Here is a 25,613-nt window from a genome sequence, read left to right as displayed (position 1 = left end):
ATAACTCTCCTTTCTGCACCTATCTATTTGTGGCAAATAAAACCCCCAAAAGTGTCATCTTCTAGTTTGCAAATGCTGCTTTGCCCAGAGGTAGCTTTATTTAGCACAATTGACCATTACAGTGCTTACCAAGTGTTGTGTTTTTTTTTCTGATAGCCGTTCTATATTTGGGTGCATGCAGGTAGCTTTCACTAGAAGGTAGTGAGTGACCTAACCTTTTGCCAGCGTGTAATGAACATGATCATTTTATAACAGGAATGGCAAGGGATCCTTGAATACCTTGTCATTGTCTTCAAAGTGGTGGTCATATTCTGCCAGCAGCCTTCCTGATCATAGGTAATTGCAGTGAGATATCTGCCCCAACAATCTTGCAATTGGGACCCACGAGGGGTTTCTAAGGGTGGTCAGAAAAGCTCATTACTGTGATATGATCTGACTGTGACATCTCAGAAATAAAGCAAGACTTTTCACAACTCTTGAAATTGTAGGTGTGGGGTTGGGGACATGGGCCTTATGTTGCGCTATTGTACTATTGCATCTGTCATGCGTAGGATATGGCACTCGTTCCGTCATTGGTATCCTTCTCATCATTTTTGATTTGCACATTTTTTGATTTGGAGGTAATTCTGTAGAAGGTAACAGATATAAAGATGCTCGTTAGAATTATTTTTTAAAATGGTGAGCGCATTCTTTCTAGTTTTGAGCTGTCAGTAAGAAGATGCCAGTAAATCAGCAATGAAGTGATAACCACAATAGTATCCTATCTGTCTTCTGCCTAATTAGAAAATGCAAAATAGTTTGAAGTGAATGATTGTGTGCATCTTTGAGCGTGTGTTTGTGTGTGTGTGTAAGTGTGAGTGAATATAATCTTAAAATTATCTTGACTGACCTTGTTTGCTTTTTTTTTTTTTTTTTGGAAACAGGGATTTTTCGACAGCTTTCTTCAATAGTATTCCAATATCTGGATCCTTAGCCGGCTCAATGATGTCTACTTCTCAAACAAATCAGCTGATATCATTAGATTACAATGCAGCTAACTCCCTTGGCACTTCTAAACCTACCTTAGAGCCGATGGCAGTCAGTGTTAAACCCACAGAAGATGGAGCCAACAAGGATGGGTCAGTATTGGCAAGAGGTTTCTTCCTCTTACTTTTCCTGGCTCAGGCCTTTTCCACCATCAAGTGCATACTGATCAGTCTGTCTGCAAGATCAAACGGGGATTCACACATGTAAATATGACATCGCAGAAAGAACTTGCATATTGCTTCAGACGTGCTGCTTTGTAGTGAAGTCACTTTCACAGGTTGCTCAGGAGGGCATTTTTAGAAAAGAAGTGGGGCTGCATTATGACAGACTTATTCAGGAAGATGCTTCAACGACACTGTAGACTTTTCTGTTCATATGTATTATCTGTTACCGTATGTTTTTATCTTGTTTTATCTGCATTATGTTCCTACTTATGTAGTACCATTTCTTGCATTGCTTAACATGGTTTGTTCAACATTTGTGCCTTTTTCAGATTTTCGAGTCCTATTTATTAGCTGTCTCCTCATCCTCTTAGTTGCACTTGATGTAGTCAGCTGTAGTGAGAAAGGCAAACTATATAAAAAACATAAACGAAATTTTAAGGGAAAATAGTGGGTGCCACGAAAAATGGCTGCTAGGGGGGCTAAGACCAATAACAAAACGTTGAGAAATTTTCAAGTCTCTGACAGAGGTGGCTATTTCTGAAGCAGTACTCCATAGTTGACACCTTCTGAACTCTTATTCCACTGAGGTGGAGCAAAGCCCCAGATTGGCTCTTTGTTTTGGGGAGGAAATAAACGGACCCCAGTAAATGCTTTGGGCACCTGGAGTGCCAAGAAAATAGAGCAAATGCTTTCCAAAGCAAAACAATTGTTTGAATACTCACAAGGGGCAAGGCAGAACAAACTGCTTTGGACAGAGAAAGTTCCTTAATTTCAGTACTCCTGCAAAGAAGATTGGATGTTATGCCTGCGTGAGTGAATGGGCTATTGTCTTTGAGCGAACAGTATGCACAACTTCACAAGAAATCATTGTGCTCTTGGATTGGTGGGGTTCCAGTGTGGTACTGTAGGTTACATTTGTGGAACCCAGCGTAGGATTTATTCAGAAATACTTGCCCTGGTCCTGCTTCCTCTGGAGGTAGGTGTGGTGGACTGAGGCACCTTGAAGGGCTCATACAAATAGTGAAGAAATTAATTATTCCCCTTCCTTTTCAGTTTCTTGCATTCATTCTTCTCATTGTGAACATGGGGCTTCCATGAGACAAGGCTTTCTGCACCAGGGAAATCAGGGTCATCGCCTAAGTCCTCCATCCTCAACTCCTGTTCTTCGTTTTGCAGAATTTCAAAGGCCATGATTATTAAGCAAAACCTTTCATGGCTTAGAATCTTGGTTTGTAAGCAAGAATGTTAAAACACCCAATATCTGCGTTGACTTGTCACTAGTGCAGCCCTAAGCAAAGTTGTACCATTCCAAGGCCGTTGAGGTCAGTGGCCTTAGAAGGAGGTAGCTGTGCTCAGGATTGGCTTTCAAAAAGAAGAATGATGGTTTCTGGCAGGTTTTATGGTTTGCAGTTTTGGCACTATGTGCAAAGGCCGAAGGGAGCATGGAGAACCCCATTGACTTTTGAGGCTCTTTTCGCAAGCAAATAGATATCAGACAGACCTCAGTATAGCCAATTAACCTACTCAGTACTGTAGCTACTGGCCTTGATAGCCAGAAGCACAGCCTCTGTGTTCGGAGGCATTAACTCGCTTATCAACAAAGAAGGACAAAACAGGTGTAGGTGTTGTTGTCTTTCACTGCTTATGACTCTCCTTGAAGCATTCCATTGGCTTTCTAAAGCTTTCCTGGATATCTTTTTTTTAAAAAACAACAACTCGTTTTCTCTTCCTTCGACAGTGTAAATGCTACCTCTGCCTCAGCTGCACCCCCTGCCTCGTCGCCCTCTGTGCTGAGTACCCCTTCCAAGATAGAACCAATGAAAGCATTTGATTCCAGATTTACTGAGCGGTCCAAAGCCACCTCAGGGACTTCTGCTATTGCACACACAAATCAGATTGCCGTAGACAGGTGAGGAATAAGTTGCCAGAAACTGAACTAGGGGTTAACATAATAGCAGCAGGTCAAAGATAGCAGGGAGATAACCTAACCAAGGGTTTGTGCATTCTGCATGGGACACTCTGACGGGGGCGGGGGGGAAGGTCTGTTCCTCCCCATATATCACATTCCAAATTGTAATTTATCACCGGTGACAGTGGCTGCTGTTCAGCAACACAAGTCTCAGCCCTCCTTTGGGGCATAGTTAATACCTTTAGACACCAAAGCCAGTAGCACCTTAAAGACCAATAAAACAGTGCAATCCTAAACAGAGGTATTCCAGTTTGGAGTAACTCTGCTTAGAATAGCAATGAAAATTTCCAAAGTATAAGCTTTCGAGAGTCAAGCTCCCTTTATCAGGTTACCAACGAAGGGAGCTTGACTCTCAAAAGCTTATACCCTGGAAATCTAGTTAGTCTTTAAGGTGCTACTGGATTGAAATCTTGTTCTGCTGCGGCAGGCCAATGAGGCTACCTACCTGAAACTACCCTTAAAGGAATCTTGCCTGTTACTTGTAAACTGGAAAGATGGGATATTCAATCTTCTAAGGCCCCTGTTCTCTGTTTTTGAGACAAGATAGTATGAGCTAATCCCCAAGAAGGAAAGAATATGTAGGTTGGTGTGTGGCCACCCTGCCTTGGGGCAGGACATTGGATCAGGGGTTTGATCCCTGCCATACCTGTGGGTAGCCCTTCAGCCTTCCTTGCATCCAGTGATGAGATGCCTCGGAGGATTCTGCCTCATTGTATTTCTTCTCAGTGTGGGGATGTGGTTGCAGTGAGAGCAGCAATGAGTGCATTGAAATGCAGTAGCCGGGTTGGAAGGGGTGTCTCGTGTGCCACTGTTGACTGTGGCAGAACTGGTCCTGAACAAGCCCACGGGAAGCAGTGACACCCAGGTCAGCCACAACTGGCCATTGCTCTTATCAGCCCTTGTTCTTCATACTGAAAGCAGTAATCCCAAACTCCTGGACGTTTCCTATTGTACGTGGCACTGAGTTCTGGTTAACTGTTTTAATTGGTCAGCCACTCTCAACTTTGTGTAGAAGCTTCAAGCCCCCTCCCCCCCCCAGTATATTTAAAACTATGCTTGATGCTAAGCTCTGGAGTACATTGTTGGGGATTTCAGGGAGCTGGAAAACTCTGGGGACCTGTGGAACTAACCCTTTGCTCCTTACGTAGGTTAAAGGAGCAGAACTCAATTAGGGACAATAAACCCCGGGATCTCCTGGAGAGCAGCAGTGACAGCGAGGAAAAGATCCCAGTGAAGTCTCACTCGCTATCCAAACGCAAACTGGAACTTGAGATTGAAACCGTAGAGAAGAAGAAAAAGGGCAGGCCTCGAAAGGACTCCAGGCTCATGGCCGTCCCTCTAACAGTTCAGGTAAATAAGTGAATTATCTCTGGCTCTGTTGCAATATATTATTTCTTTGCTGAATAAAGTGAAGTAGTCTTTATGGGGAGGTGTTAGCAGACAGAAATCAGGGTGGGAACAAAGTAGTTTGGAAAAGGATTCTGTCTTTCAGCTTCTCTCTCTCTCTCTCTCTCTCTCTCTCTCTCTCTCTCTCTCTCTCTCTCTCTCTCTCTCTCTCTCTCTCTCTCTCTCTGGGTGCCGGGTCTCTCCTTTTCACAGCCATGACTTAATCCTTCAATGGGCATAAAATGGAGTAACAGTTTATAGCATTGCACTGAATCTAAGGCTTCCCTGTGCCATGGAATTCATTTTGTTCCTCTTCCAAGCATGTCGGTCAAATGAGACAGGGATATGCCAATCAGGGTCACGGCAGTCCCCTGGGCATTTTCCAGCAGGCCTCGCACATGCCCTGCAGGTGCTGAGATTTTTGCAGAAGAGTGCTGGATGATGTGGGCCTAGGTCTAATCCAGCAAAGCCCTTCTTGTGTTCTTAAGCAATGCTGGAAATTCAAGATCATTTAATACAATGATTTATGCCGTAACAGTTTAAGAGATCCAGTGCCCTCTTGTTTGGAAGCTCTTGGAACCATTGGGCTTCCAATAAAATTAAACAAGCAGGCCGTAAGTCAGCCAATCTGTACGTTAGGACAGGTACAAGTTGGGGGCCCACAAGGAATTGGAGCAGGGGCACAATTTGGAAATGCTGTTCCTCTAGAATTTCATCTTCCAAAAGCTCTTGGGGCTTGAACAGGGTAATGCTTCTTTGCTCCTCTGTTTTAACGGACTCTCAGCTACATTCAAGATTCCACACTGGCTGGATCATGTTCAGTTTTCATCAGTTCGTTTGGGGGGCATCCCTCCTTTTTTCTTTTTGTTAATTTGCAGTCTTTGCATACCATGGGAGTCTCCCGAGTGCATAGGAGATCCCGTTTTGTCTTTAGCTGACCTGAAGCTGCTACTTTCATGTTTTGCATAGGGAACAGCCACTTTAAATATGACACACAAAATGCATGTGCAGATTTATTTATCAAAGCTGTTGGAATGTTTGTCTTCCAGTCCCCTGCTATCCTGGCTTCTGAGAAGGATGGGGCTTGCCACAGCGCACCATTAGCACTTAAACTGCCAACCCCGCTCCCTCAGAAATCGTTTACATTGCAAGTAAGTGGGCCTAACCTGATGGAATAGACCAGCCATGAGCTTACGAACTTACTTTTCCTTCTAAGACAGCTATTGCTGGTATGTTTTTACAGTTCTTCTTACATGTACAGCTTACCATTTTAGATATCTAGTGACCCAAGTTTTAAATCTGTCCTGTTTAGGGGTGTGTGTGTTTTTCTGTCTCTTTCTTGTAACGTTTGCTATTTTCTTAATCAACTTTCATTTTAAGACAACTAATTTTTGCAGGTAAGCTCAGATCCCTCCATGTACATTGAAGTGGAGAATGAAATCACGTCTGTGGGAGGTTCAAAACTGAGTAGGTTAAAGTGCAATCGAGAAGGCAGAGAGTGGGAAACGGTCCTCACCAGCCGAATTCTCTCAGCAGCAGGAAGCTGGTAAGCGAGAAGCGAAGAATTGCTAAAAGTTCAGTCTTGGTTAAAACAAATTAAAATTGTTTAGAGGTCACTAAAATGATTAAAAAACCTTAAAAACCTCAGAGCTCCAGAACAGCATCTGCAACGGCCACCTCTCGTGCAGAAGTCCAGTGGATCCAGGAGGAAATAAGTGTGCTTATTGATATTAAGTAAAAGTTGAACAAGAATACTTTTGGACCAGAGCTGTTCAGATTGTAATGGTTATTGGTATAGGATAGGGGTCCCCAACCTTGTTGAGCCTGAGGGCACTCACCAAACAGTGCCGTGGGGAGTGCAGCTAGCCACCAAACAGCTGCCATGGAGTCTAGGTCCTGTCACCAAATATTGGGAGATTTCAAGCCATGTGTCCTCCTGTGATTAAAATTTATTTTATTTTTATTTGTTGTTTTTCACAATTTATACCCTGCCTTTCTGCAATCATAAGGGCAGCTAACAAATTATAACATACATAATAAAACCACTCTTTAAAAACCATTAAAATCAGCCATAAAACACCCCCCACACACATTAAAACAATTAAAATATATACAAAAACAATAAAAACAACCAAAACATTGAACAGAGAGGAGGGATCACTGAGGAGTACCAAACAAACCACATGTATTAGATATATGACACATTTTCATTATATATTATTGAGTCTTTTCTTTTTTGGTTGAAAGGTTTTCTGATTTCTTTTCATTTGTACTTCTGGTTTTTTCAGTTGTGTTTGGACATATATAGGCATATATTTGCTTTTCTGCATGTTTTTTTTGTTTTTAGATCTTGGCATTTGTTGCAGTTGTTTTCTTCTTTTTGGGTTTTGATGGGGCATTTGTAGCAGGAAGTGGTGGCATTTCTTCCCTCCCACATCTTCTCCACTACAAATGTTCCCAACTGTCCACTTTTTCTACCTTCTTGTGATTCCAAATGTGTGTTTACCCATCAAACCCATTGCATATGGTCGCAGAAACCAGAATAATAGCCACTAGATATTCGGGTTTTACTGGAATTTCAGCAGATCAGCTATCTTGGAAACAGAAAAGGCTTAGGAAAGCCCCTTTCCTGCAAAATAATAATGTTAAACTAAAAAAAATACTCCCCACTTGTAATGATCTAGCTTATCAGGAAGCACCTGCCTGTAGCATGCAGCACTTGTCCTAAATTTTACCACTTCATTCTGTCATAATGTATAGAATCTTGAATTTGGCATTTAAAATAATTTCCTTTTTCTGAGACAAAAGTCTTGGACCTGTCTCCCAGTTATGCATCAATTAGTGCTTAGCCCTTTGGTAGTTCCTGTTGCCGCTCTTGAGTCAAAACTTTCCTCTCTCATTTCCAGCGAGGTGGTGAGTGTTGCTTGTGAAAAGCGGACCCTTTCAGTGTTTTCGGCTTGTGGTCGCCGCCTTCTCCCTCCCATTGTCTTGCATTCGCCTATCTCCACTTTGCACTGTACAGGTTTCTACATCATGGCTCTAACGACCGCAGCGACTCTCTCGGTCTGGTAAGTGGTGAATTTTGTGACTGGTGGCAAGCTGTGCATTGGTCAAAGTGAAGGTGGAATGAGCTGATACCATTCTGTTGTGTCTGCGTTAGAGGGGGCACGAACCGGGGAAAAAACTGAACCATGTGGTTCATGGTTCCTCTTGTTTCATGAACCATGAACTTTCACAAACTTGTCCCCGTTCGTGGACCGGTTCATGGTTCGTGGGGTTTAAATATCCATTTCTGTGCTGCTGCGAAGCGGCACAGAAAGGGGCATTTCACCCCTGCTGCCTTGGATCAGCTGCTTGTTGGGGAGATCCCTGACAAGCAGCTGATCAGGGGTGAAATGCCCCTTTCTGTACTGCTTCACAGCAGCAGGGAAAGGGGCATTTCACCCCCTATTGCTTGGATCAGGTGCTTGGCAGGGAGATCCCTGAGAAGCAGCTGATTGGGGAGGGTGAAATGCCCCTTTCTGTGCTGCTTTGCAGCAGCATGGGAAGGGATATTGGGCTTTTACACAAACCACACAAACTGGCAACCCAGTTCGTAGAATTTTGTGGAAAATGGGCTTCCATGAACCGCTGGTTTGCGAAGCACAAACTGGCCCAGTTCGTGACGAACTTTAATTCGTCTTGCAGTTCGTGCCCATCTCTAGTCTCATTAAGATTTCAAGGTAAATCTCTGCTTGTTCATTATAGGCACGAGCATAACTTGTTTGCTGAGCTCATGTATTCCCTGATCCTCTTGTGTGGAGCATGATTTGAAAGCTTTCTCTCTTGGGAAACCTTTCATCAAGCTGCAGTTCACCCTGACATCCCAATTCAGACACCTCAGCAAACTGGAATTTGGGCATTTGCCACCCTAGTTTAGACTTTTGGGTTGTGGCGAGGAAACATACACCAGATTTAGCAGGCGCCTGCATTCAGACTCTTGCCAAGTTTAGACAAAGCTTCCCAAACTAGGAAGCTTTCAACCTTGCAAAAGAGGGGTGCAAGGAGGAAAGATGGAGCATGGCAAACAAGCCATGATCATATGCATCACAGGCGGACAAAAGTTGGTTGTGATATCTGAATTTGATCATAACTTTGGTGGATAATAGTCCTTGCCATTAAAAGAGGGCCCTTGTCGGAGAATAACGGTTTAAAAAATGATGGTGAGGAAATGGACAGCCAGTGGCTCATTGCCTGGGGATGTGGTTTCTATGGCCCTCCAGCTTTCTCGGCCTGTTGTTGGAAGGGGACTGACATCCTCGAGAGTAGGAGCACTTCCCACGGCAAACTAGGCTGTCACAGATGGATGCAGTCACCTGCTCCAACCCCCTGTATCAAGGCCTCTAGTTCCCACAGACAAACCCTCTCCACTGAGTTCCCCACCGTGAGCACCGAGGCACTGAGCAGCAAGGTGATTGAAGAACAAACAACAACGTTTTATAGAGGTCCCGTTGCTTGTTTGTTGAAGGTTCACTCAGAAAAGTAGATGCTACAAGTTTCTCTAGAGTGAGAGGGTGTTCTCAGAAGGAAATAATTTCTTCAAAGCAATTTTTTAAGCTTGTGCTCAGTCTTTGCTTATTTGAAGTAGTGTACAATTAAAACATCAAATAATAATAACATTCAATTTATATACCCCCCCTTCAGGACAACTTAACACTCACTCAGAGCGGTTTACAAAGTATGTTATTGTTATCCCCACAACAAACACCCTGTGAGGTGGGTGGGCCTGAGAGAGTTCCGGAGAGCTGTGACTGACCCAAGGTCACCCAGAGGGCTTCAAGCGGAGGAGTGGGGAATCAAACCTGGCTCTTCAGATTAGAGTCCCGTCACACTTAACCGCTACACCAAACTGGCTCAAAATGTGATTATTTAGTAGTATCGGTGTTCTTGATGCTTTACAGGGCAATCACCAAAGTCAGATCCTCTGCCAGAAGAACTCTCAAACCTGAAGTTTGTCACCGTGTAGGCAGTAGAGAAAAGGGGAAGGTAAAAGGGGAAGAATATGGGCTGACAAGTACCTCTGCTTTATTTGCTGTTCCTTTCTCTCCTTTTCAGGAACGTTCAGAAACGGTCGGTCGTGGTGAAGGATGAATCCCTCCAAACAATTTTAGCAGGTAATGAAATTACTTCTGAATAGGGCTGCCTATGAAGTTAGAGCTGCATAAATGCTATATGCTAAAAACGGTACATGGCCAAAAGTTAAAATACGTAACCTGGCCACACCTTTTTCTTGAACCTCATGTGAGTCAATTGCCAAAACTTGGTTACCCTTTCCTTATAGCATTCTTCGCATGCGGAAAGTAATGTGTTGGTTAGTGAACACAGCCGGTGAATTACAAGAAAGCTGCTTTATGCTATGTCAGGCCATGGGCTCATTGAACTCAGTGACGTCTTCTCTGGCTGGTAGTCGGCCTCTGGAATCTCCAGAAGATGTCTTTCTCAGCCTTTCTTTCTTTCTTTCTTTCTTTCTTTCTTTCTTTCTTTCTTTCTTTCTTTCTTTCTTTCTTTCTTTCTTTCTTTCTTTCTTTCTTTCTTTCTTTCTTTCTTTCTTTCTTTCTTTCTCAATGCACCTGGCCCAGTGCTGCTACTAACTAACAGCAGCATGCAATGATCTCAGGCCGAGGGTCTTTCCAAACAACTGGAGACGCCAAGCATTAAACATGGGACCTCAGAGGACTTCCGGTTTGGGATTCATGGAGGTCTAACGCAGCTCCATTTGCGGAGCTGACCGGACTGCCGTTTTAACCGGCCGGAGGGGTGAAAATAACCCGCGGCCGACTGCTCTCAGGTGGGGAGCAGGCAAAGAACTCTCAAGACCCTAGGGTGAGCTAGATCTCGGACGAGGGGGGGCTCTACTCAAGGAGTCTCCCCCCTGATCCTTGAGGTCCCACCTTGCGACGGGTCGGCTATAATCTCTGCGGCAGTTTTGGGGCCAATTCGGCTGGCATAAGACCTACATACCCAAGCTTCGATCGGGGAGGGAAGTCGAGAGGAGAATTTAAGATCGAAACAGCGATTACAACCCGAGAAAGCTGAAGAGAAGGTAAAGATCGCTATCTCTTGAAACGGGACAGATTGATAAAAACAGAGAAGAAAGAAAGTAGATTTTTAAACTGCAGCAGACTAGTGAAAAGGAGGCGAAGACTCGGCAGGAGTTGTATTTTAAAAGAGACTAAATTTAAAGAAGTTATTGCAAAAATTGGACTATTGTTTTGAATACCTGTGGTTTCGGAGCTGTGGGAAAAAGACACCATCGCGAGACCTGCTGTGGGAAGACGGGAGACAGGAAGTGCGTAACAACAATAGAGCGGCTGGAGGGAAGCGGCCCTTGCCGACGGACAGGAAGCAGAGAATCGCCATTTTTGAAAGGGGAAGGGTCGCGGCTTCAGCGGTAGAGGAAGTAGGCCATCTTGGATTACAATAACATAGAGAAACCATAGAGAAAAGACGCCCGACATTTTGGATACAAAAAAATTAATTTTGGCAAAGATTGGGACATTTGAAAAAAAGGAAAACGTTTAAATATACGCCACGGAGCTAAGGAAGAGAGCAGATTCGTGGGAGCGAGCTAAAGGAAGCCCCACGATGTCGAAAAAAGAGTGGCAATCGGCGATAGAAAATTTGGACAAAAAACTTATAGACATGATGAAAGAACTTAAGGACACGAAATTGGAGCTTATTAAAGAGGTCAAAGAAGTTACACAGACAGTAAAGTCGGAGCTGTCAGAAGTGAAAAAAGGCGTGGAAACGATTAGTAGTGAATTACAAGGAACGCAGCAGAGAGTTAAAACAGTAGAAGACGCGATGGAGAATTTAATAGACACGCAACAAACAGAGATGAGACTGGTGAAGGGGAGGATGTCAGTTGCAGAAACTAAACACATGGAGAAGCAGCTTCGTTTTCGTGGTCTGCCGGAAGTGGAAGGGAAGTCAGCGCAAGAACAGATGACTGAGGTGTTGGCTGATTACCTGGGGAAGGAGGAGGAGGAAATTGTGGCTATCCTAGATGTGGCGTACCGTGTGAACTCGAGAATTGCAACCCAGAGGAAACTACCAAGGGATGTGATTGTGCAGTTTACAACTAGAAACATGAAAGAGAGGATTGTGACAAAACAATTTCAAGATCCATTGGAGATTGATGGCAAGACGATTATCATAATGAAGGAACTGCCCAGATCAGTGTTACTGGACAGGAAAAAATATAGAGTGCTAATTCAGACTTTGAAGGACATGAATATCAGGTACAGATGGGAGTTACCGGAAGGAGTGTCCTTTGAGTTTGGAGGGGCAAAAAAACGCATCAGATCTGAGCGGGAGATGGAGAGATTTATCAAGGACAATGAAAAAGACTTACCAACAAAACCATGAATATGGAGTGTAAAGTATTATCTTGGAATGTAAATGGACTAAACTCACCGAATAAGAGGAAAAATATTTTTCATTGGCTACTAAAACAAAAATGTGATATTGTTTGTTTGCAGGAGACCCATATTAGAAAACAGGATGTAAAATATTTAAAATCTGGAAAATTGGGCAAAGAATTTGTAGCGGCCTCTAACAAGAAAAAAAGAGGAGTGGTGTTGTACATAAAAGAGGAGCTGCAGCCAAAATTTGTTATGAGAGATGTGGAAGCTAGATTTGTAGCAGTGGAATGTAATTGGAATTTAAAGAGAGTGTTGGTAGTCGGACTTTATGCACCTAACGGTGCAAAGGAAAGCTTCTTTGAGGATTTAAGGAAGCATTTAGACGATCTTGTATATGACCAGATAATTCTTGCTGGAGATTTCAATGGAGTGACAGATTTGGAACTAGAGAAAAAGACTATAACAGCACAAAAGAAAAGAGGACTATTGCCAAAGCTTTTTTTTGAGTTGATTCAACAAGAGACTCTCGAAGACGTATGGAGGAGAGAATATCCTAAAACCAAACAGTTTACTTTTTATTCTGCAAGGCATCTTACATTATCAAGAATTGATATGATCTGGGCCTCAAAGGACTTCGCGTTATGGACTAAGGAGGTAGAAATAATGCCGATGGTAGGCTCAGATCACAATCCAATTATGTGGAAATTTGGAAAAAGGAGGAAAAGGAAAGCCTGGAGAATAAATGAGGACTTGTTACAGGAAAGTGAGAATATGGAAATATTGAGAAGAGAGACAAAGTTTTTTATACAATACAACGTGAATAAAGAAGTACCAACCAATAAAGTTTGGGATGCTTACAAGGCGGTTGTAAGGGGCATACTAATGGACTTAAATGGCAGAGCAAGGAAAAAGAAAGAGGAGAAAAGACAAGAGATTGAGGAGAAAATAAAGGCCAAAGAAGCACAGTTAAAAAAGAGACCAGGGAAAAAGAAAATATATCAGGAAATCAAAATTCTTCAAGAACAGTTAACAGCAATGAGTAATAAAGAATTGGAGTGGAACCTTAAAAGACTGAATCAAAAAGCTTTTGAGGGTGCTAATAAACCTGGGAAATATTTGGCATGGCAATTGAAGAAGAAAAGGGAAAAGAAAATAATAAATAAAATCTGTGAAGAAAATAAAACGTATCTGGAACAGACTACCATTAGTAGAGCCTTTTATAAATTTTATGCTAAGCTGTATAATAAAAAAGAAGTAACCAAAGAATCAATAGCATCATATTTGGAGAAAACTAAACTTCCAGAGATCTCGGAAGCTTGGAGAAATAAGTTGAATAGTGAAGTAACCGATGAGGAAATAAGTAAGGCAATACAATCCGCAAATCTAGGAAAGGCGCCAGGGCCAGATGGACTTACGGCTAAATTTTATAAGACAATGGCCAATGAACTGGCACCATTCCTAAAAGAGGTGATGAATGGAGTTTTTAGGGATCAAAGAATTCCGGACACTTGGAGCGAAGCGAATATATCATTGATCCCTAAAGAGGGCCAAGATTTGACTAACGTGAAAAATTACAGACCTATATCACTACTTAATAATGATTATAAAATTTTTGCGAAGATATTGGCGGAGAGACTGAAGGGGTGGCTCTCGGAAGTCATAGAGGAAGAACAAGCAGGCTTTTTGCCAGACAGACAAATAAGAGACAATTTAAGGACAGTGATCAATGCTATTGAATACTATGATAAGCGTTGTGATAAAGAGGTTGGTTTCTTCTTTGTAGACGCTGAAAAAGCGTTTGACAATTTAAACTGGGACTTTTTGTTTGCCACTATGGAAAAGCTACAACTGGGAGAAAGATTCATCAGAGCAATTAAAGAAATCTATAGAGACCAGACTGCAGCAATTGTAGTGAATGATGAATTGACCAAGAAATTGACGATTAGTAAAGGAACAAGACAAGGTTGCCCGTTATCTCCATTGTTGTTCATTTTAGTATTGGAGATTCTGATGATACAAATACGACAAGATGAGGAAATACGAGGAATGAAAATAAAGGACTATTCATACAAGGTTAGAGCATTTGCTGATGACATAATGTTAATTGTAGAAGATCCATTGGAGAACATGCCAAAAGTGATAGATAAGATCAAGGAGTTTGGTGACTTGGCAGGTTTCTTCATTAACAAAAAGAAGTCAAAGATATTATGCAAAAACATGACTAAGCAGAAACAACAATTGTTAATGGAAACAACGGACTGTGAAGTAACTAGTAAGGTGAAATATTTGGGAGTTGAGCTGACTGCAAAAAATATAGATTTGTTCAAGAATAATTATGAAAAATTATGGACTCAGATAGAGAGAGACTTGATCAAATGGAATAGACTGAATCTGTCATGGTTGGGCAGGATTGCAGCAGTTAAGATGAATGTGTTACCAAGAGTAATGTTTTTGCTACAGACAATACCAATCATTAGAGACTCTAAACAATTTGAAAAATGGCAGAGGAAAATATCAGATTTTGTTTGGGCAGGCAAGAAGCCTCGAGTGAAAGTAAAAGTTCTACAAGATGCAAAGGAAAGAGGCGGAATGCAACTGCCCAACTTGAGACTTTATCATGATGCAATCTGCCTAGTTTGGTTAAAAGAGTGGATGACGTTAAAGAATAAGAAACTATTAGCCCTAGAGGGATATAAAAAATTTTTTGGATGGCACGCATACCTATGGCACGACAAAGTAAAGGTCAACTCGATGTTCCTACATCATTTTGTAAGGAGAAGTTTATATACAATCTGGAAGAAGTACAGAATTCACTTACAAGAAGGAACCCCCTTGTGGGTGGTTCCATACGAGGTGATAGATCCGAGAGCTGTTGATAATGAACAACAATGTTTAACATACAAAGAAATAACTAAAATTGAAGTATCTAAACTTAGAATAAAGACGCAAGAGGAACTATCACCTAACTACGATTGGTTCCAGTACAGACAGATTAGAGATTTATACAATTCGGACTCTGCAAAAGGGGGCATACGAACAGAGAACTCGGAACTAGAGCAGACCCTTCTTAAAGAAGACAAGAAAAGAATATCCAAGGTATACCAAGTACTGTTGAAATGGTATACTGAGGATGAGATAGTTAAAACACAGATGGTGAAATGGGCTATAAATTTCAATAAAGAAATAACAATGGAGGCATGGGAATACTTGTGGAAAATTACAATGAAGACAACGACATGTATCAATATTAAAGAGAACATTTTCAAAATGATCTATCGTTGGTACATGACACCAAAGAAGATTGCGCTAGGGAACTTGAATACTTCTAATAAATGCTGGAAATGTAAGAAACATGAGGGCTCCCTCTATCATATGTGGTGGTCGTGTGCGGTAGCTAGGCAGTTCTGGGGGGAAATAATAAGAGAAATGAGTGAAATTTTACAGTTTCAAATTAATAAGAACCCAGAACTCCTGCTGCTAAACTTGGGAATGGAGGGAATTCCAGCCCATCATAGGACGTTGATTTTTTATATGACTGCAGCAGCTAGACTTTTGTATGCGCAGAAATGGAAAGTACAAGAAGTGCCAACTATTGAAGATTGGATCTACAAATTGCTGTATATGGCTGAAATGGACAAGATGACAAGAAAACTGAGAGATCTGGACTCAGGGCAGTTTAACACAGACTGGGAGAAGCTGAAACAATATCTGGAGAAGAAATGGGAGGTGGGAGGAAAACTGTGGCAGTTTGAGAACTACTGAAGTATAATAAAAGTATAAAAGAGAGGGGTGACTTTACCGGGGGAGGAAGAGAAATGTGAATTTATAAGCAGTTAGATTAATTGATTGAGATATATATAGATATGTATAGGTTAACTGATAGAGAATAATTAATGATAAGGTTTAAACATGAGGATTGAGTAATTAACAATATTTTCTTTCTTTGACAAGATTTATATGCACCAAACTGAATGTACAGAAGAGTTAAATTGATTGAGTATCTGAGGAGTTATATAGAATTACCATAAAAAGATGAAATGAGTAATACATAGAGAACAAATCAAATTGTTTGATTTAAATGTGGGAAATTTTTATGGTTCACGATGTATAGGTTTATGATATATAGAAATATTCAAAACTGGAAAATGGGATAAATTGTTTATCTAAAGACGTATAGTTTGGGTGTATAATAAGTAAAGGAGTTAAAGATGTACTGCTTAATATAATGGAGAATGTATATTTGTTTTAGACAGATGAATTTTATAGAAGTAAGGGAAAAGGGACAGAGGGTGGGAAAGCTGTTGGAAGTCAACAAAAGGGGGGGAAAGGGAGGGGGTTAGAAACGAAAAATTAGGGGAAAATTGAATGTAATGTAAAAATAATAATGTTCTAACCCAATAAAAAACTTTTCAAAAAAAAAAAAACATGGGACCTCAGAGATGCAAAATTTGTGCTCTGTCACTTAGCTACATCGGCCTGATTTTGCTGCAAGGAGTTTAATCTTTCTGGTTTCACTTTGTTGTCTTTTCTTCTGCTTTTTAAGGCAGTGAAACCACTGTGTCTCAAATCTTATTGACGCAGCATGGCATCCCGATAATGAACATGTCTGATGGAAAAGCATATTGCTTTAACCCTTCTCTTTCCTCCTGGTAAGTGCCAAATTTTTAAGCCAAGTGGTATCAGACCTAGTTTTTGCTAGTTCTTTCATCCTTTTTGCAGGTTTTTTTTTCAGCTGGAATGCGGTGGAACGGAGTTCCGGAACCTCTTGAAAATGGTCACATGGCTGATGGCCCCGCCCCCTGATCTCCAGACAGAGGGGAGTTGAGATTGCCCTCCACGCTGCTGGAGTGGTGTGGAGGGCAATCTAAACTCCCCTCTGTCTGGAGATCAGGGGGTGGAGCCACCAGCCATGTTGCCATTTTCACTGAGGGTGACTTAAACTTTTAAAAACTCCCCCCCCCCTTGTTCCAGCTGACCCAAAGTGACGTCATTGGCCCTGGGAGCATGCGAGGACTTTGTGCGCACACATGTGGTACCGGGGCACCACCTCCCGCCAAGAGTTGCCCCCTGTGCTGGCAACCCACTGAGTTCAACCACCTCTTTTCCCAGAAAAAAAGCCCTGCCTTTTTGAATGTTTGTCATGGAAGACGTATTGCAGTTGTCCATACGCTGACTTCTGTCCCCATCTACCCACCTCTGAGCAGTCATTTTGACTTTAATGAGCTTGCTCTACGATAAATGGACCATAGAGTGTATAGCTTTAAATTTGAAGCCTATTGCTTTCCAATGTGCTACCCAATGACTTAAAACATTAATTTGCTTCTTTGCCACTATGGGAAACCGGCCTGCCTGAGGCTGGGAAGAGCGCCCTCTCTTCCCCACTTTCACGTACAGTGATATATGCTTCTTTCACAGCACACCTGATTTTGCCATTATGTCCAAAATGACAAACAAAGTTTTATTTTCCCAAAAAACAGGATCCAAAGCCAGTATTAAATCAGAATTTGGAAACATTTTTTTTACTTGACATTAAAAATGGCAATATTTGAAACCTTTGAGGAAAATTATTCAACTTCCCAAGATTCTGTTGCTGATCTGAAAATGATTTTCCACCAAAAGTAGTCAGAGAGACTCGAGTGTGAAAAAGTGAAATTGGAATTCGTTAAGAACTTTGCCACAGTCTTCCCTCCACCCCTTTCAGCTGAATAAGGGTCAGACTAGACATGGCAGTATCCCCAGGTCTGACCTGCATTAAGTTTAAAACCTAACAGTTGATTTAAAAATGTTGCAAGGGCCTGCAGCATGGCAGGACGAGGCATTCTTGCTTATCTTCCCCCCACCCCCCACCGCCGGTGGCTTTTCAAGAGCCAAAACTGCCACCGTCACTTCTACTTCGGTGCTAAGAATTTGGTTTCTTAGATGGTATCGGTGTTCTCTTTCTTACTAAAACATGCAACTCCTTGTTCATTACAGGATAAGTAGCAGATGAATGGTCACTGAACATCCTTGGTTGCATTTGAATTTTGCATCATTAAATTTTGCCTTATTAATTTAAAAAGTTTGTGGCCCACCTTTCTGCCCAGTTAGAGCCCTCAAGTGGCAAGCAATTAAAAAGACATTAAAAATCAGCTTTGAAAACAGTACATATATAATGTACCGGTTTTCTGTTCAAACAGAAGTAAACTATGGTTTGTTGCTGAGACGGAACCACGTCAGTGTGTCCAGCAGCATGGATTTCAAGTGATGTTCAGCATCCAATACATTTGGAACTTCACCGGATGGAGGAAGACGTATAAATGAAAGTCGGCAGTGGTGTTGATTTGCAATTGATCCTGCTCTTACTGCTTGGTGTCTTTCCAGGAACCTTGTCTCTGACAAGCAGGAGACTCTAGCCCAATGTGCAGACTTCAGGAACAGTTTACCATCCCAGGAGGCAATGCTGTGTTCAGGACCTTTAGCCATAATACAGGGGAGGACATCCAAGTATGGGCTCCAGCTTTTTCTCTTCCTTTAACAGCTCCTGCAGTGTGTTGTTGTTGTTGTTGTTGTTGTTTTCCTCCTCCCACTTCGCTCACTGAATTCTTCGTATCTGCAGGTTCTTTCTTTCGATTAGGTTCATACATCCTTCCTGGGATGAAAATCAGGGCTCCTGCCTGGAAGCCTTTGGTTCCCCTTTCTGAGTCTGAGAATATGGGTCTGCCTCATTTAGTACAGCAGGGGAGAGTATCAGCCGCAGCTTAGCCTCGTATCCTGCTGCATGGATAGCAGCTGCCGTTAATCTGGACTGGAAATCCTCATCTTTCTGGTCGGGCTGAGGTCACGGAGGTGATCCTGTCCGAGCAAAAAATATTATGTTCAGCTTCCACTAACTTAGTCCCCCCCCCTTGTGACCCCATATGCCTGCCTCCCCAAATTCCTGTGTGACACCACAGGATGCTTCCTTCCAGTGCCGCCTCAAAACCAGCACCCTGCCCAAATCCTTGGGTTTACAACCCTTTCCCTACTCAAGTTAAACCTAAGGTGTCATTAGAATTAATGCATTTCTTTCCCTATTAATCCTGGTCTCCCTCCTTGTGTCAGATGTTTAGATTGTAACCTGTTTGGGGCAGGGAGCTCTCATCTGGGCAAAGCATCTCAGCCTTTTTGAACAGCCTTGGGGCTTTGAGCATTCCTTTAACAGTCTGCATGACGATGATATGGTTTAATTTTTTTTAAACTTTCCAGTTAGTTGATAAATACTTTCTTAAGTAATTTATACAGACTTTCTGTTTCGATAAGTGCTGGAAAGAATAGGGTATGTCCAGTACTGTGACCTGGGCTTGCATCAAAGTTGGAGCATTTGCTTCCCCCCCCATATAATACCAAATCTCCGAAACCGTTGGTCGTCTTTCATTGTTGCCTCCTGTCAAAGGTCTATAAAAGCTTACGTCACTGTGAAACAAATTGATGCCATAAATTCTGTGCAGGCACACACTTGGATCAGCTGCTTGGCCATGCCTGACAGTCTTCCCATTTTTGCTGTTTTGTTGCAGTTCCGGGAGGCAAGCTGCAAGATTGTGCTCCATGCCTCATTTAGTACAGCAGGAAACGACCCTAGCATACTTGGAGAGTCAGGTAGCGGCTGCCCTTACGTTACAGTCAAGTCTTGAATACCGCCATTGGCTCCTTATCTATGCACGGTATCTAGTTAACGAAGGTGAGGCTTGCTTTTTTTGTTCTTCAGTGTATTGTAATAGGAAACACAGTAGCATGTACAGTAGCATGTTTTGGGGGTGGTGTGTGTGTGTGGGGTGGTGGTCTTCCGTTTTCAAACTGGGGAAGGGGAGCTCTCTTAAAGATTAGTCATTAATCCCCTAGTCAGCATCCCAACTGGCCGCCAGTCTTCCTCAAAAGAGTTTATGTATTTTATTTTATTAATTTTCATTTATAGTCTGCCTTTCTCACTGGGACTCCAGGCAATTACAAGTACGATAGAGCCAGTCATTTAGTACGCTGATTCCAAAATATGGTAACGTTTGAATGATAGCATTTGAATCTAATGCCAAAGATTCCTAGTAAAACAAAGCTATTAAGTCAGTCATCAAGCGGATTACAAAATACAGTAACGTTTTTGTCTCACAGCAAAGATTCCTAGTAAAACAACGTAATGAAGCAGGGCAGGGATTGAAGGACTGGAAATTATCCCTAGTAGAGGTCACTTCCCAAACTCATCCATGACATTCCTGCAGTGGAGGGTTTTCCTTTTTTGCTCTGCTCTTCCTTTGAGTAAGGTGGTGTCGGTGGTTCTCAGTTGTGCCTCGGCACCACAACCGAGTCAGGTAGGCTAGACCAAGCGGGTGGCAAGCTCAAGGGGAGCTTCATGGCAGAGGGGATTTGAACTTGGGCCTCCCAGCTTCGAGTCAGACCCCCCTAATGGTTCCTGCATGTCGGCTCTCATCTGAGCATGCCCAGCATTATTTCAGAAGTTAACTTGGCCAGCTCAGTTAGGGCATCCCTCCTTCAGCAGGAAGAATAGTTAGCAAAGTCAGTACCGGCTTCTAGCGCTTGGAGCCCAAAACTCACGAAGCACTGTATTTCTCAGAAGTTGGTGGTTAAGGTTAAATAAAACATCAGATACTTGAATGTTGAGAATGACACGGTCTCATAACTGGCCCAGTTGCGAAGTAAACGTAAGGTTTGGATCTAACAATTGACATAAATGCTCCAACCAGGAAAACAAAACCACTTCGAATGGGTTCTCTTGTAGCTGTTAACTCCAGTCCCTCAAGAGAAAGGAGACATTTTTCTATAAAGAGACAATTAAGAAATTTCTACTTGCCTTTCCTACGTGTATGTTCCTAGCTCTTCCATCTAGGGTTGGCAATTGCCTTTGGTTGTTCGTTTCTGCCTGGGGGTGCCACTACAGACTCCTGGGTGTGGGAAACAATCCCACCCGTGACGTTCTTTGGAGTTCAATCGAAGCTCCTCAAGGCAGAGTTCTAGCTTTGGCACATTCAAGGAAATTGGTCAAGCGTACTCTAATGCCCAGTGCAATTTAGATGCTTCAGTGTATGCAGTGTATGTAAATCTTTCTTTGGAAACAAACAGGGCTAGATAAATGTGAAGTACTATTTATATGGCCAGTGAGTCCGAGGATCATTCGTTGAAGTGCCAAACTACAGGTTGGCATTATGGCTGAACTCAGTTGTAGGTGAAGCACGAAAGCATCTCACAACGCCCTTCACATATGGAATTAAAGTGTGCTCCAGTCATTTTTATAAAGCCATTAGAACTGTAGTACAGTGGAAAAGCTCAAGTGGTCCCTTTTGTAAGGGGTCTGATCCTAGTCCATTGCAGTATTTATTTTATGTATCACCTTGCCTCAGCTGCGTTGTCTTCTACCTTTGTAACCCACTTTCTGCATTACGGTATGTCATTTTTTTATTTGTATTGTTTCTCAGTTCTGTAATCCGGATCCCACTGCATTATTTAATGGCAGTCTTTACTGTTGTTTGAATTGATTTTTATGTTTTGTGATCCACCTTGGCTTCTTAGCAAGAAAGTATAAATGAAATAAGCAATAATTTGGGGGGACAGAAGCATGCATGTGGCCATGGCCTGAATCCAATCCAAGGTCTTCAGTGAGAGTATGTGGGGCGGTAACTTAGCCTTTGAGAAGAACAATCCCTTAAGGTTCTTAATGATTCAAGCAGTGTTATGTCCTTTTCTGTCCGTGGGGACGTTTTGCATCCTAGGTTATGGACCTCTTACAGAGAATTTGTTCTTCTTTGAGAATCATTTTTATTGATGCGGAAGGTCAGTAGTAAAGATTTAGCTCGCAGTTGGGATTTGGACCCTTTCAGTGTAGGGTTCAAGGTTTGCTGAGCTCTGCTATTGCTAGGACAGCAGGGGACGGGAAGAGGGAAAGATGTATTCTAATTCTAGCCCAGGGCTACTCTTCCTCAAAAAGTGTTCCTTTTATTGGCTGGAGGGGGGTAGCACCCCAACTATGGATTTACCAAACAAGAAGGTAAGAGAATTCACACATTAAGAAAAAATTCTGCAGTCTCCTCATAATTCTCTCATTGCCTGAACTCTTACTCATTGTAGCGTCTTTATTTCTATATATCTCAAAACAGGTGGTTCAGCAGTGAATTCTTCATTGTGAGTTATGCAGAGGATTTAGTTTGATAACTTATGGAATATACTTTCTCTTCCTATGTTACGTAGGGTTTGAATATCGATTACGGGAATTATGCAAGGATTTATTGGGTCCAGTCCATTGCTCACCTGGCAGCCAGTGGGAATCAACTGTCGTGGTAAGCTGCTGCTGCTGTTTTCTTCAGATTCAATGAAATCAAACCCCGTGCATCTTTTGAACATAATGCAAAAAGGAAATGGCTGATCAAGTTTCAAGGAACTTTTCTCGTGGACTTCAGTAAACTTACTCTTAAAAAGTAACTTACTCTTAAAACTATTCCAAAAACAGTTTTAAAAATTTGGAAGCTTTGGCAGTTTTGGAAGCTGCTTGAGAATGCTGACCTTTTTTTCTCAGAAAAATCTGCCATTGGAACGGTTCTGGGGCCAGATTCTTGTTCAAATCCGTTTTTGTTGAAACCCTAGGCACTTTTCAGAGCTTCTCAAATAAATAATGAGAATTGCTGCAGACTGTCCTTGTGTGCCACAGTATTTCTCTCCATGCAGTCACACATTTGTCAGAAACTGATATGGAGAGAGAATGAGGTCAGTGCCATGCACATCCAGCATAACAAATTGCTCATTAAATGCTTGTAGACACTGTATTTCCTGTTTCTGTACAATGGATTTTTTTTATCACCACTTTCCTCCAAGGAGCTCAGCACGGTGGGCATCATTCTCCCTCCTTGTGATATAGGTTAGGCTGGGAAAGAGAGTGGCCAGCTGCAGGTCACCCCACAAAGCTTCATGGTTTACTGCAGATTTGAACCCAGGATACCCAGGTTCTAGTCAGACATGTTAAACAGTACGCTACACTGGCTGTCTTGCATTTCATGGTCCGCTGATGCAGCTGTTGACAGTTGTTTTCTCCGTAACATTGTGCATGGGTGCCGGCCAAGTGAGTACCCTCCTTGTGCATCTGAAGTGGATTCTAGTCCATGAAAGCTTAAGTTAGAATAAAAGCAAGATAGTCCTTAAGGTGCAGCGAGAGGGCCTTCAGTTTGCAAAAACTGAGAAAGGCTGTCAATTATAGGATGTTTTGGAGATCATTAATTCATAGGGGTCGCCATAAGTTGGCAACGACTTGATGGTGCTGTGTAAAGGTTCAGCCCCCTGGCCACCATTCCCAAGCGCTGAACACAGCCACTCGAGACCCCTAGCAGCCCTCCGGAGGGTTGAGGTCCTTTAATTTGTTGAGACTTCCCAGTCTCTGGGTTCATTCTGAGAGAATTTGCACACAAGCGTCAGAAACTCCAGACACAGGCTTAAATATAAGTGTTGTTTATTAATTCAGGAGAGTGTATGCAGGGCAGGAACCACTCTAGAAGGCACAAGCAAAAGGCAATAAAATAACAACGACGTACCTAATTCTGGCCAAAACTATCTAACTAGACCTAAAGCTTGCAAACTTGCATTCTCTGAAGTAGCTTCCAGGTTGCTCATACTCGCAAACAAAGTCCAAAACCATGCCAGGCAGCTCTGGTCATTGTAGGGCCTGACATGGAACAAAGTCTCTGACATGCTGATGGAATAATGGTTGCAATAGAATTGAGAGCTGAGAGAAACCTGAGCTGCTGAGAGGAGCCATCTTTTTAAGGACTGTCAGCCAATCAAGGCTCATTTCAATATCAGCGTTGCTAAGCCTGAGAAAGTGGGGAGGGCAACCGGAGCTGAGACTCCCTTCCACCCAAGGACATCTTGCTCTGCAATAACAGGCTGCAGGTGCAATTAATTAAGGAGCCTGCTCATTCCATTCTCAGGGTGGCAAGCCAGAACTGGGCCTGTGAGAACTTATGAGCCTGAACCAAAGTGCTCATATGAGCCTGAACCAAAGTGCTCATATGAGCCTGAACCAAAGTGCTCAGGCTAGGCACGTAGATGTATGGCTTTCGTAGACAGGTACGTCTCTCTCTCTCTCTCTCTCTCTCTCTCTCTCTCTCTCTCTCTCTCACACACACACACACACACACACACACACATGACTGTTGGTTTCTTTCAGGGAGTTGAGTTGTGATGTTGTGATGTAACACACAGTGAGGACTTAATTTTTCTTTTTTCTTTCATGCAGGGTTTACAAAAGCGAGAGCTACTCAAGGAATTGCTTCCAGTCATTGGACAAAACCTTCGTTTCCAGCGGCTTTTCACAGAATACCAAGAGCAGTTGGACATATTGAGAGACAAATAATTTCTTCCTCAGTGTTTATCTGACCTAAGAAAAACCGGCAGAGTGGCTTTACTAACAAGCCGGAAGTGGAGGGGCCGCTGAATGGACTGGAACAATCCTGGGAGATGCAGTACAACAACAGGCCCAAGACGACGTAATGCGCAAAATACTGTAGGTTTTTAAAAGGTCATGAAAGAAATACATGGAAATGGGATGGACTGGTCATGTTCTCCAAATGCAGTCTGAGTATTGCATCTGTGACCTGTGGTTCTGTGTAAAGTTGCGGAGATGTCCTTTCAGAATCCTTTTGCATCTGGATCTCATTGTGAGAACTATTAAAGTGACTATTGGGGAGCTGTTTGGATTTTGGAGCTATCCGTTGGAAAAAAAGCACAGTACAAGAGAATAAATTCAACAACCTGCTAGCCCTTTTGCCAGGGTGCGTTGCTTAAAGATTCATTGAGGCTCTGTCCTACATTTGGGTTATGAGGAAGAGCCCCCCCATGAAAGAAAACTTCATTTAAAAGTACACGTAAAGAATTATGCAGCCAACAGACTCTTAACTGTGAATACACTAAAATAAATAAAGTGCAGGCTGTTCTATCACATGGACTATTTTTGTACTAGAATTTACTAACTTGTAATATGGAATTTTATTTGGCCAATAATAACCAGATTTTTTTTCTCCCTTACAAGCCACCTAGTTGTATGAAATTTAAAAAAAGATTTGTTAATTATGACAGCTATTGTTGCTGAAGAATTGTACCAAAATTAATGTCTTCTGGTTTTTAATTTTTAACTGTTTGTAAAAGGCATTTGGAGAAAAGGGGCGGGGAGGTAGCTGAAAGGGATTTTTTGGGGGAGGAGGGGGGCTTTTTGTAAAGTACAAATAATAAATGAACATTGCATTGATCTAAGAACAAAGTGGATGTTCTTGTGCTGCTTGTGGTAGCATTAAACCCATACATGCCACAGCCTGTTAAAACACAAACGGCATTCAGCCTTTCCTTTTCAAGGCATTTCTCTGTCTCTGCTTTTAAAAGATCTCCCTTGCCTACATTTATTGCAGGTTTTTCTTTTTCAATCCAACCCTTTGGCATAGGAGTGCAAGGGGTGGTATGTCTAGGGTTTCCCCCCAAAACTTTATCCCTGCAACGATCCTGTGAAGCAGGCTAGGCTGAGAGAGTGTGACTAGCTGGGGTTGGGGGCATGTCTGCTTGATGAGCCTAATGGCTGAACAGCTGTTCAAACCCAGCTCTTTCCATCAAAGTCCTGCCCTGATAATTACTTCACCACCTCACTTTTCATTTACACAATACTTATTT

General features: G+C 42.3%; 1 protein-coding gene across 1 annotated transcript in view; it reads left to right on the top strand.

The window, feature by feature from the left end:
* LOC129341508 (protein HIRA) overlaps positions 1-25,194 on the top strand; it is a 61,405-nt gene extending 36,211 nt beyond the window's left edge. Inside the window, exons 14-25 of the mRNA XM_054996745.1 lie at positions 924-1,118; positions 2,929-3,099; positions 4,308-4,509; positions 5,595-5,696; positions 5,943-6,091; positions 7,452-7,613; positions 9,640-9,698; positions 16,492-16,597; positions 18,309-18,431; positions 19,481-19,644; positions 22,158-22,246; positions 24,193-25,194. Of these exons, the coding sequence (XP_054852720.1) occupies positions 924-1,118; positions 2,929-3,099; positions 4,308-4,509; positions 5,595-5,696; positions 5,943-6,091; positions 7,452-7,613; positions 9,640-9,698; positions 16,492-16,597; positions 18,309-18,431; positions 19,481-19,644; positions 22,158-22,246; positions 24,193-24,309 (1,639 nt within the window). The 3' untranslated portion in view covers positions 24,310-25,194. The remainder of the gene's footprint in view (positions 1-923; positions 1,119-2,928; positions 3,100-4,307; positions 4,510-5,594; positions 5,697-5,942; positions 6,092-7,451; positions 7,614-9,639; positions 9,699-16,491; positions 16,598-18,308; positions 18,432-19,480; positions 19,645-22,157; positions 22,247-24,192) is intronic.
* Positions 25,195-25,613: the final 419 nt, after the last annotated feature.

Source organism: Eublepharis macularius, chromosome 13 (assembly GCF_028583425.1).
Source record: "Eublepharis macularius isolate TG4126 chromosome 13, MPM_Emac_v1.0, whole genome shotgun sequence".
Taxonomy (NCBI): Eukaryota; Metazoa; Chordata; class Lepidosauria; order Squamata; family Eublepharidae; genus Eublepharis; species Eublepharis macularius.
Note: the sequence above shows the minus strand (reverse complement) of the source record. Positions and strands in the feature narration are given on the sequence as shown.